General features: G+C 39.1%; 1 protein-coding gene across 1 annotated transcript in view; it reads right to left on the bottom strand.

Annotated features, from left to right (window-relative positions):
• The window catches only part of LOC126094864 (myrosinase 1-like), a 58982-nt gene that overhangs the window by 13918 nt on the left and 31512 nt on the right, over positions 1-13552 (bottom strand). Inside the window, exons 8-10 of the mRNA XM_049909496.1 lie at positions 10445-10560; positions 1930-2064; positions 1735-1841 (exon numbers count right to left, since the gene is read on the bottom strand). Of these exons, the coding sequence (XP_049765453.1) occupies positions 1735-1841; positions 1930-2064; positions 10445-10560 (358 nt within the window). The remainder of the gene's footprint in view (positions 1-1734; positions 1842-1929; positions 2065-10444; positions 10561-13552) is intronic.

The raw sequence follows: 13552 nt of genomic DNA, 5'->3' as shown, positions 1-13552 counted from the left end.
AGACCGATAATCATTTACCGGTACAAATTTTTCAAGCTGCCACATTTACAACAGATGCTCAAAATAGTGTGCCGCCGCATCAGTGCAAGCATGGCATCGTCACAGAAAGTGCTCTTGTACCAGTTCTAATATCCCCGATGTAGTGCGACTAGTGTCTCAGACAGTGAGAATTCTTGACAGGAGATCTATTTTAGTCACTTTAGGCCTCTCGTACCCGATACTTTTTACATGGATCCACAACAAAAAATCCTTTTCAGTAAAATCAGTTTAACGCTTTGGCCACGAAACATGACCTCCACTGCCTACCCACTTTTCAGGGAATGTCGGATAAAGGTGTTCTTCAGTCCGAAGTGAAGTGGAGCTCCATCACATTTGGGACCATATACTTTGACAAATAGCAAGTGGGATATGTTCCAGGAACCTCGATAGCATGATACTGATGAACACTTTGTTCACTGGAGCATTTAAGGTGGGAGGACTGAGAAACGGGTCTAGTACATAATCATTGACAGTCCCTGCTCAAACATTGACTGATGATCTGTGTTTATTGTGGAGGAGGAAGAGGAGATTAGTTTCCAACATCTTGTCGACAACGTGGTTATTAGAGGCGGAAGAGCCCGCATCTCGTGGTCGTGCGGTAGCGTTCTCGCTTCCCACACCCGGGTTCCCGGGTTCGATTCCCGGCAGGGTCAGGGATTTTCTCTGCCTCGTGATGGCTGGGTGTTGTGTGATGTCCTTAGGTTAGTTAGGTTTAAGTAGTTCTAAGTTCTAGGGGACTGATGACCTAAGATGTTAAGTCCCATAGTACTCAGAGCCATTTGAACCATTTTAGAGGCGGAAGACAAGGTCGGATTAGGGAGAGATGGAGGAGGAAAACTTTCGAAACCATCCTACTATTTGTCTTAAGCGATTTCCGGAAATCACAGAAAACCTGAATCAGGATGGTCGGACGTGGGTTTGAATTGTCGTCCTCCTAAATGCGAGTCCAGTGTGCTAACCACTGCGCTACGCCGCTCGGTCTGCTGGTTGCTCTTCACAATTGTCGCGAGGGGATTCTCATCGACTACATGACTGTTGTATTTAGCATTCCACCTCTGATAAAAAAGGTTCGGAACGTGATCACGGAATCACCCTGTTTATCGCAGATGCTCCCAATATCGACTTTGACTCTATAATCAGATATACTTACTCGAGTGGTGTCGCTTCGAATAAAACCCTTTTGGCTGTTCGGCGGAACACTTTTCAAAGATTAAGACCGTTATACAACGAAGGTTTCGACCAGTTTGGTAGCTGTCCTCGTTTGGCAGAAAGAAAAACTGCTCGAACAGAGAAGGATCACTGCTTATAAGGTCGAAAAGTCGGTTTTATAGTATTTTTAATGTTGTATATTGACGCGTCCTAACACCCAAATAATCTTCGTCTGACATAGAGAAGATATTTTTCGCTTTGTATAGACGTAAACGTAATGATATTGGATGGTAAATTAGTAAATGTGCCAACACATGGCAATACAAGCAGTCATGTTGAGCAAACGTTGCTCCTGTCTGTGTTTACAATCCTCTATTATGTAACACTATGGAAGTGACTTGTTTTATGAGATATGGTGAAATAATCGACCTTACACTACGTTGTACTAAGCTCATAGGAAGTCGCAGGGTTTTATTGATAGGTAAATGTGTTTGTGTTTTGTCTGTATTATTTGTTTTAACACATGAAAATATCATAATTACTCACGTGAATCCCGAGTTAAATTCCAGGTTGTCCATGAGACCATAAGCCGTGTATCCGATAATCGGAACACCGTCGATGTTTATCGCCTCCAGCACAGCTCCGAGGTATCCCTAGTTATAATATAGCATACTGCAGGTAGAGAAATGAATTTCGGAAGATGAAAATGGCTGCTACATTACTGTAGAAATTTTTACTTACATTAAAGTATTCGATGCGGTCTGTGTCGTTTCGTCCTCCGGAATTGTAGAGACCGTTCTCTGTTATAATTATTGGATATCCTGGGTATTCGTTGGCGATCCAGTTCAGCTGACTCCGAAACCCCCAAGGAAGATGCTGAAAGGTAAGATACGTATTACAGACATTATTTCTATCCCCACCTGCTTCTTCAAAATGGACGCGCAGGTATAAAATGAAGTTTTTTGGCAGTTTTATCTCTTCATTAGTTACAACCCGGGATTACTCAGTTACTTACATACAATTATTCATATCTTCTATTCGAAATTACAAGATCCAGTCACATTAATGTGACAACTAGATATGTTCGGCGTCAACGTGCAGGAGGCAGCAGTAGGGTCTATAAAGGGTGGAGTCTATAAAGGGTGTCGGGGAACGCGGAAAACAGTGCAGTCCTTGCCATAATGCGGAAGCAGAGTCATTATTATCCGCATTCGAAACGGGTGTGATAAATGCCCTTCGGGTCGAGGTAGGAAGCGTTTCCGGAACGGCAAAGTTTATAAACTGTTCGTGTGCCGCTGTGGTTAAGGTATATCGCGTATGGTAAAAGGGCGTGGAAATATATATGGAAGAACAGGCATGATACTGTTGAGCAACGGGTCGCCAAGGTGAGTTACGGAGCACCAACAGTGTCTCCTGAACGAATGTTCAGTGAAACTTGCCGCTTATGTGCCTTTGCAGCAGGCGTGCTGATTATTCTTCACTGGCGACGAAGGCAACCGAACGTCCACTGATTGCCGACGGATGTCCTTTTCAGATGAATCACCTTTTAGGGTCCATTGGATATATGACCGTAGATGTGTATGTCCCTGCAAAACTCGTCGAGGTCGGAGAAGGAGTGTTATTGTCTGAAAAATGTTTTCGTGGCATTCTGTGGGTGATCTCGGCATTCAGGATAACACAATGGATCTACACAAGTATACGTTTATCCTTTGGGACGTAACCACCCTTACATGCGACTTTTTATTTTCCTCGCAACAATGACGTTTACCAGCAGGACAATACAACGTGCCACACAGTCCGCAGTGAGCCTGTGTGGTTCGGAGAGCACCAGGATGAGTTTACCATATTCTCCTGGTCACAAAACTACCGTGTCTAAACCCAACAGAGAGTCTACGGACCACCTTGATCGAGCTGTTTGCACCATAGATCCTCAGCCGACAAAGCTAACGCATCCGGTCATGGCACTGGAGTCAGCAAGACTCTACATTTCTGTCGGTACCTTCCAGAACTTCACTGACTCCTTTTTTGCCGCCTTGCAGCTGTCCACTCTGCAAAAGGTGGTTATTCATCCTTTTGAGAGGTGGTGACAATTTGACAAGAACGTGTGAAAGGACCAAAATCTGTCTACAGTGTAAAACCCAGACAAATCCTGATTTGCATGTCCTTATAGGTATTAACACAGTGTACTAATTACAACACCTTTCCTTCGCCAATCCCCTCCCTCCCCCCCTCCACCGATGACTATGTCTACGGTGAATTCTTAGAACAACAATTCAAAATTATTCATTTACTAAGGAAATAAGGCTTTGGAACAGATCCGAGAATCCCACCATATTCTCTCCGACCACAATACGCTAGGGAGTGAACTGGAATTTAACCCATTACATTGACGCAATGTCTGCTGATCAGAAACTTACCGCCACCATATGTGACAAACAAACCGTTTTCAGATTATATGCACCTTTATTTACAGGAGCTCGACTGGCCTCATGGTATCGGATCACATTCTCAGATGTACATCTGAACAAAATAAAAAAGTGATGACCCAACACTTGATGCCTGTAGTCATAATATAAGCCATATGACAACGAATAGAAAATACACATCAGTAAAACATGAAACTCTCAATATGAGGAAGAGAGGGACATAGGCTTCTCAAAATAAAATGCAGTTACACCCAATAAGAACGGTGTTACAGTTCTCATCCTCTTGGTAGCCTAATATTGGCTGTCAGTAATTCTTGACTCGCGAAGACTCTGATAAGAACACCACAGCATATACCTATGTTATCACTCTCAAAAACTGACTTAGTTTCTCGGAATATAATGTTTTATAAATTCTAAGGATTCTGATAGATTCTATTTTTTTCACCGGCCTCTAGACGGCTTTGCATTCTACTTGTTCTATCTGACTGAACCTGGAAATTATTAAACTTGCAAATTGTGACCATCTGGGTCGCAAATGTGCTCATCAACTCTGAAAACTTTCTATTCGATACTGTTATCCATCGTTTTGAATTAGTTTTCTCACCATCCTTATTGCAGCACGTAAAAAATTGTATAAGATAGTGGTGTGTGAAAATTTGGACGTAATTGTTTTTTTTTTCTTTTTAACAAAACACATCTAGCCATCTTTTGTGCCACACCAATAACACGACTGACTTCTTTTCTTTTCTTGTTAAATTTTTCTTATCTTTTTATGTTTGTAATCTACATGATAGTACGTAAGACACTAATATTCCTAGATTTTGCGCTCAAATTATTGCTGGATCTGTTATTATGTATCTTCTGTATGTACACAAATAACTTGTACAATTGTTATACAGTTCATTGGTTATGTGTATATTTCTTGATTAAAACAGGCATTTAGTGTGATCTGTAAACTGATGCTGCTGTCAAATTTCATGTTAATAAAATTACTAGAATCAGATAATTCCCTTACGTACTTCACTTTGTATAGTGGATTTTATAATGTAGTCACAAATATATGTTGCATACTTGTTTGTTTTCGAGTTCCTAATTTAGAGTATATTATTGTTTCTTTTAGATTAAAAGTCAGCATAAATGATTGACATTCCATGGAAAATTCTCAGGCTTTCCATACCAGTAACTTATATAACCTATCTAAAACTTGCCTATAGAAGTGTTCTGGTTTTGTAAATTTCTTCTTCTAGTAATTGACCAGTAATTCCTTTTTGTAAAAATTATACTGATTTATAAACAGTTCTTTAACTGACTGCAGGTACACAATGTGTTACTCATGGTAGTGAAGTATATTTGAATAATTTATTAAGAGTGAACGAGTCACAGAAAGGGAAATGGTTTATTTATGAATATATGTGACATATTACTAGTGCCAAAATATAAATCTCTTAAAGTAAATTTCATATACATAACAGAAGTAGCGAGAAATTTCTTACATTCTTCAGTAGTACCATTCGTGCAATCTTTGAATTTCCTATTCTATGTTACTAATCCCCGTTATATGTGCAGCAGTATTTATTTTATATTGCATATTCGTTAAATGTGAAATGACGTTTGATCACTCATTCTTGTGGCAAAATCGGGAGGTACACTGATGCTCAAAGCATTTTCTGTAATGAGAAATATTACCATTCACAAATATGGGATTAGATAAGAGGTAAATTCAATTTTACAGCACCAAAGGCACACAAATCGTTGTCCATTGACAATGTATGGTCAAATATTATGATATACAAAGATGAAAAGATTGAATTAGTAGTCAGTAGGCCAAAATATAACTATACATTATCCAGTTGATGGATGAATTTATTTATAATTAAACTAATTTATGAAGTATACTTATTGAAATAGGATCACAAACACAAAATTAAATATGTTGTAAATTGTCTTTCAGATGATAATAATAACAGTAGGAACAGTTACGTTTGACCCCACCAGATTTGTAATTGCAAGCTGATTTTCACTTTCTTACCTCCCACAGTGAATTCGCAAAATAGAAAAAATTTAGTATAAATAATTCAAACTTAATTCTGTGGAACACATTTTATTTGCATGTATAGTGACAAGACTACTTGCCTTTTATGTTTTCTATGTCTTTGAAAATGCATATAGCTTTCATGGATCTTCTATATGACTGCTGACGATGAGTATACCATCGATATCATTCTGGTAAATCAAAAAATATAAACCAGTCAGCCTTGTCATAATATAGGGTGCAAGATACCTTGTGCTCAGTGGTGAATTAGTGGATTCTTTAACAAATGTTAGAGAATCCACTAATTCCACTACTGAGCACGTGCCTCCTCTGACATATAAGGAAGTCAAAGAGGTTGCAAGTCTCCTAACAAACAACAACGCTTCTGTAGAAGCTGGGAGAGTGGTAGAAATGCTCAAACTAGTTGAAGAAAACAGACATACTGGCATAAGCACACAGTAACCCTGGACATAACGTGTACAGAGAAATTCCCAAATGACTGGACCTCGGCTGATATCCACCCAATTCTCAAAAAAATTGCCAAGTTCGACTAGGTCTCACGCTTTTAGAGTTCCATACTAACTAAATTCTGTGAATAGGTAGTTCAGCCATCCTGGAAATCGAAAGCCTCGGGGTTTATGCCTGTTAATGATATCGATACTGGCGAGGTATCAGCCCCAGTAATTCCAGAACTTCCGAGATTGTTTTAATTTTAACTTTTAGGTCTGTTAAAAATGACAAAAAATACTTTTTTCATTTGATATAATCACAAATAAAAACATTTTCAGAATTTTTCCTTTACTCATACTGAGATGCCCTGCTTTTTGTCAAATTTCATGATTATAGGTCAACATGAAGTGTCCAGCAGGTTTTGATGTCAGAGTTAGGGAGTATCAAAATACATATCACAGATGACCATATACAGGGTAGTCCATTACACAGTCTCGAGAAGTTGCTAATGCGAGCCGCGATAGAAGTTTCGTCAAATTTTTCATCACCCAGCACAGAAGCGCACTGTGGGGTGCATCATGTAATAATGGTATCAGACACTGATAAGTGGCCCCATGAGCCGAGCAACCTACGCAAAGTTTTCTGCAACAACGCCTGTAACGTTCATCAAGTAAACGAAGTTATTTCAAGCAAAAATCAGAATGAGCAGCCTAAGAAACTTACTATCTTGCCTTCCTCTGACTCCATATCAGGTAAGACAAGGCGGCTGTTGAAAAGACACAAGATCAACTGTATCTTCAGTCCTCTGACAAAAGTCCGTCAGTTTCCGAGACAATTTAAAGACACAGCAAGTCTTAGAACACGAGGGGTCTACAATATATCTTGCGAGTGTGGCCAATCTTACATCGGACAAACTGTACGCACTGTGGAACAACAAAGTAAGGAGGATGAAAGTTTCTGTCGCCTATGTTACGTCGAGAAATCCTTTTTAGTTGAGCATGACTATAAAACGGCCACCGGATAAAATTTGTCGAAACCTCTCTCTCGGCTTGCACTAACCGGTTCTGGGACACTGAAATTGAAGAAACCATCGAAATAAAAATAACCGAAAACATCGTAAATAGAGAAGGTGGCCAGCAGATGAGTGCTGCGTGGGGTCCAGCGATAGCGCTGTCAAAGCGGGCACATCGAACGCCGAGTCAAAGTGATCCCATATATGGAGATGCTGAGGGGACCAGTGTCGTTACAGCCGGTAGTTAGTATACGTAAGGGCGTACCAGTCGCTCAATAGCAGTCATAGCACTTGACGATGGCCAAAGCGAGCTTCGTCAAAAGCTTGTGTAATTTTAATTACTTGATGCGACTTGAAACCTGAGAACTTTTTATGCAATAGGGAGAGGTGTTGCAGAATTTTTTAATGTGCGAGACATAATAAACAACAGGCGCGACTACCATTTAACTGTAGAAACCAGACCATTCCTAATACCTCGTACAGACGCTAGCCACAGAAATATCAAGAAGTCCTCCGAAGAACGCAAGATAGAGCTGAGCAGGAGAGTAAAGGAATACTGGCTTAACAGAAAAGTTTAAGATAATAACAAGAAAATAGCTACTTAGCTTCACCACGAAGACCAGAAGTGTCAGACGACAACAGCAAAGTTAAAACACAAGCACCATGGACAGATGGCAGGAACGTGTTGAAATAATTAATGCTACATTTTTAATTTCTTACTCAGTTAGTGACTGAGTGCTGTTTACTGTTACGTAGCTGTCAATAAAATCCCGTTATGAAAGGATTCTGCCATCCGTAGCACTCGGGGAAAGAAAAATATAGTGTAATTATGAATTTTTCTGTCAAGAAAATGATAAGTCGGTATCACGCAGGCTAGAGGATCTGAACTGGAATTTTTATCGCTGCTAAGAAGTCGCCATTCGCCTTCCAAAATGTTAAAAGTGCTCCATATGCCCAGGTCTCTTCTCTTCCAATCCTACAAACTGTCGTATGAGGGCCGTTGCAAGAGGGCACCTACCTGCAACAATAACAGTTGAAGTGATGGAGGCTATATTTGATTATCTGTAGACCAACACGGAAGAACAGATTTGGTTCACACTTTCAGTGGGTGTGATAAAACATGCTCCTTTTATGGTCAAGGGAAAGTGAAGTTTCGCAACATTAGGGAGAAAAATAACACCTAAACTCAGCAATGGCACGTTCAGGAAACAAGACGCTACCAGGGAAGAAATGATAACACCTGGAGAACAGTTTACTATCCCATTGTACAGTAAAGGTGTCAGCAGTTCTCAGATGATGATTTGCAGTAACAGCTATTAGCTAAATCTGAATGTTGCAAGGTTATAGCCTGTAGAAGACGTCGAGAAACAGCATTATTTACGTTGTTACCAGCAAGTCAAAAGCTGGATGGGAAACCGGAAACATCCTGAGAAGTGGGGCTCCCGGTAGCCACGGTCCGAGGCTTGTTGTAACGAGGCAAGATCCAGCACCTGAGCAAGTTCATCACGTTGTTTCGTGCTCATGTAAGCTGAGATGTGGCGGAACGTGGTCCTGAAGGAAAGCAGATTTGAAATATTCTTCCATTGGCAGTAACTACAGTGTAGTCAACTGTGAAAACGTAAAAGAATTTTTATAAGACGAAAGTGAAGGAGAAGTATACTTTATGGAAATTACTGAGGGAACAGACGGCGAAATTAACAAACTGGAAAAGGCTGTCTCACTGTTAGTAGGAACCATCCAATTGCAGATGAAGTAATTGTTATCAGAAACTGATATGTACATTTCCAACTTGAAATATAATAAATAATATGTTTGTACTGTATGAGCAGAAACGGCAGTAGAAGTACTCAGAAACTACGTATGTCTCCGTTTTGCACAAAAGTTGGAAAACTGCTATTTTTTGACGAACTGCAGGGCCCTTGGTGTTGAGTGCAGGAAATGTTTCTAGTAATGGAATTTGTAGAGAAACTTGTACTCATTTAAAAAGGACGTAGACGTCAAAGCTCTCAGAGCACGAGAAGGTGAGATTTTTATAAAGAAGCTGAAAGAAGTGCGACCTGTATCTTGCCTTGAGAAAGTTTACGAAACATAAATTTTATCGAAAAATCTTGGATTTTCAATTTTACCAACGACATGACTGAGTTAGAGAAAACATCTTTCACCCCAACTTTTGAAATATATATGTGCTGTTTGACTGGACTACAGTTCAGAAGATCAGGAAGTGCAAGAATTTTCCTTGAGTGAAAAATGGAGATCGGTGAAACATTTCAGTAAGGTGTTCTTCTAGTAGTCATGGATCCTTGGCTCCTCCAGGGGTTCAGTAGTAGGGGCCTTTGCTGCAGTATGTATAATACTGACGGTTTTATCCATGTTGGTTACAGTATGCTTGTGTTCAGTAAGGTATAGTCCAGATGCAGTTCTGTTCTGCGGATGTGCCTGTTCCCTAACTCTAATATTAAACTATCTAACCGTCTTTTCAATACAAAACTATATTTGTTACCTGTCTAGTGTCTAAGCCGAATTTCCATAGTATTATTTATTTGAAACGTGCATCTGACGGTTGTGTTTTGAAGCTGTTTCTCTAGTTGCTGATACTCTTTTCCATAGTATGTCATCCGGGGAAAATTTTTGTTACTTTGTATGCCTCTTGTGCTCTTAAATGGTTATGGTCTTATTTTTCATCTAGTAGTACGGTCTCAAGACAACGCTGAATGTGTATCCGCTTTCCGCGGTTATATTGGCCATATAGTGGCAAGCTAGTAAGTCGGTGTGGCATGGCAGTAACATTCTCCTTCAGGCGCTGTGAGTGATAGGATTTGACATGAGTAATATTCTATGTACCCTTAGGTCCAAATTCTGGACTTACGTGTATTGTTTGTTTTAGTGATCGTCATGTCCAAATAGTTAATAGAGTTATTTCCCTTATTTCGGTGGTAAAATAAAGTTTTGGTGTTTATATGACACAGCTGACGTGCATTGACATCGATATCGTTTGGGCTACCTTTTGGCATAACCAAGATATTGTCTACAAAACGTTTATAATGAATGGTGTGATGTTTACAGTTTGAGAATTTACCTAAAAATAAATATATCAGCCTATGTTCCATCTAAGCTGTATCCCTTGGAAGGCCTTGTTTTTGGCAGCATATTGTGTTATTAAAAGTGAAGTAGTTGTAGGAGAGAAAGAGTTCAAGCTCGACTATGTCTGCTTTTATAATTTTCAGTGAGACATCACATTATCAAACATGCGATCGCTTTTACCGACAAGGTGATCATGTCACTCCTCATCAATTTATGAACACTTGCCTGCCTCAAATATTTTTCCACTAAACTTACCTCACCAGACGTTGTAATTACAGCCATGTCACGTTTTTTGGAAGGTGAATCGCCTGTGATTCCTGGTGTCACGAAAGTCGTTGAGTAGTGGTTTATCGAAAAGAAGTCTGCTGATCCTGTAACAAGGTATAATCACTCTATTTCAGTTACCTGGTTAATCGGATCGACAGCGTGAACATTAAGAACAAAGTTTTGTGGCTTTGTTTGCATTTATCTCATGTAATGTATTGTTCCACCGTGCAGAAACGACGCTGCGGGAACCGAAAACGAATAATGATTCAAGTGCATGTTTATTATAAAGACAGATAACACTGGGAAGGGACCAATGACGTGTAAAAGATCTTAGTCGGTGCTTGCGGTCGACTCGGAGAGCGTGATTGGTACTTCACTACGCGCTAATAAAATGGGGATAAAATAACGCTGTGTCTCAATGCTTTATACTAGTGACACAGGTGTGTTACAAGAAACGCTTGCTGAGGGACATACATAGAGTGCTAAGGAACAGTGCTATTGCAACTGTCGTCAGTTTCGTGTTACAACAGGAATGAAGAATGTGGTGTGCAGAGTGGATTTCCAATGGTTCAGTACTACCAGGACTTTTTCCCCTTGGAATCGCATTACTTCAGTTTCTGGACAACCATTGCTTTTGGTTCTAAAGACAGGAGTTATGTTTCAAGTACCGTGTGTTTCTACAATGCTACTATTACAATGTTTAACATCCGAGATGGTCTTCCGCTTCGTTATAAAGCATCGTTTGTGTAGTTTGTTTCCGTTTTTCATGGTGAAAGGTGGGAAGCTATTTTGTTCTTTTGAACCAACAGATGTACAGCGCAAACGATGCAACAATTTATATCGAAGGAGTCTTGGACGAGGTTTTGAGAAATCCTGTCTACGTAATTTGCTTGATCCTCTAATGATAGAACAGGTTTTGCTTTGTGTATTGTCAAGGTAGTATAAAATGTGTTCGATTTCTTTCTGTTGTTTCTTGTGACAAACAAGAACATTCCAAATTGTTACCGTATACGGCTGTGTTTAATTTTCCTTTGACCGTAACTCATGGTCAGAGGAAATGCAACACTGTCGCCACTTCCACTCTCATGTAAGTAAAACATCAAGTACCGAGGCTTACCTTCCGCTCAAAACAGTTTTGTATTCCTCCCAAGAGCATGTGCTTCACGTTTCCCTTAGGGCATTACCTGCTTTGCCCCCACTGTTGTCATTGCTACTACTGATAAACTGCTTGTTAAATGGAGAAGAAAAGAGGCAGACGAAACACCTCTGCTAGGCTGTGCGGTTGAGTATTTGCAGGTTTGTACGCAAATTTTTTTTCCTAAAATTAGATCTTAGATGTTGATCCTTTCTTCTCTTCCTGTGTCAATTACAACAGCAGAAAGATCTTTCTCGACACTCAAACTCATTAAACGGTTGAAAAACTGTTGTAGACAATACCGCTTAACAAGACTCGCTTTGTTGTGTGCCCATAGAGGAATCATTATTGCCAAAGAAAAAACTATAGATTGGTATACCGAGAAGGGCGGAAAGAATAGAAAGCTATGTTCTCTTAAGTACAGATAACATTTAACATAGTGGCAGTTGTTCTTCTGTAATGCAGAAAGATTGAGTAATTAGCATTCCCACTGATTACAGTTTTGTATAAAACCTGAACAAAGTGTGAATCAGATGCTAATAGGCATGAAGCATGCCAAATATACACTGTATGTATAGAGCAGTAGGAAGAAAAATATAAGTTTGATTATAGTTTGTAAAATGATCTTCATTGCCAGATTTTAATTATTCAGTGTATCAAAGAAACTCAATATTACATTCAAAACTATGCCATTATGCACCTGCAAGTAAGCTTTGAGCTACTGTAACGTTGTAATATCATTGTCACTGTTCACGTTGTATTTCTTTGGAGGTATTAGTCTCAAATACATTGTTTTGATAATATAATTAATATGAATTTTGCGTTTTTATTCTCTCTATGTTAGTTTAAAAACGAGTATCATTGTGAATTGTACTTATTGTATTGAAAACAAAAGTTAGAAAAACATATTTCAGTATCTACTGAAGATCTCACTATTTATATTTGGCAAATTATAGTAATGAAGAAATTAATAATTTCAGTTTCAAAAGTATTTCATTTGTAATTTTAGTTTACTTGTTCTTAATTTACTTATAAACTCTATCCTAACAAAAGATTTATGAGCTAGTTGCTTTGTGTTAACAGTCATATAAAAGAAGTTACCTAGAAAAAGTTTGTGAATTGTACACATTTCAAAAAATTTAAAATATTTTTGCCTAAAACAAACATATTTTTACAACTGTTTGATATCTTTAAGCATCAAAACTGTTCGAAACTGTTTTTGAAGGTTTCTTCCTTAACTTTCAAGAGGAATACTCCTGGGTCTTCTTTCTCACCTAAGCAACCTCCCCGAACTACAATACTTCATTAATCCGCTCCTGATTCCCGCTTTCAGAGGGATGTGAAAATAACTTACAGTAATAGTAGTTTTATTAACCCATAGATCTCATTTTCTGGGACACTGTACGTGTTTTGGTATTACAATTTAAGAGCAACAAAAATTACATAATGCATCTATACGGGCATTTACATACTTACAGTCTAGTGTGACAATAATAGGACAGGTAGTCGGTCGTTCCCTTATAGCAGGTACCACCCTGGCATTTGTCTGAAGTAATTTCGGCAAACCACGCAAAACCTAAATCAGGATGGCCGAATACAAGGACAGGCTGTTTAAAACAGTGCTACCTCATTCTGTTTGTCCCTTCTACACAATACCGTATTACAAAGGAGTTATTTAGTAATGTAAAAGGCCGTTACAACACTAGTCATTCATTTCTCACTCTCAACCACTGCTCTCACACATTGTTTCATAATGTAGCACTACACACACTACCAGCTGATGTCATTACCATAGCGACTATGTTTGGTTTCACATTTTGCACACAGCAACTGCCCATTCCCTAGTCAGCAAAAGTCACTCAGCATCCCCCTATTTCGACTGAGATATTGAGTTCAGAAAGAGGATAAGATGTTACAATTCTACATGGCATAGCTTTGGGAGTAATTTTTTTTCTGGAAAA

This window comes from Schistocerca cancellata, chromosome 8, assembly GCF_023864275.1.
Source record: "Schistocerca cancellata isolate TAMUIC-IGC-003103 chromosome 8, iqSchCanc2.1, whole genome shotgun sequence".
Lineage (NCBI taxonomy): Eukaryota > Metazoa > Arthropoda > Insecta > Orthoptera > Acrididae > Schistocerca > Schistocerca cancellata.
Note: the sequence above shows the minus strand (reverse complement) of the source record. Positions and strands in the feature narration are given on the sequence as shown.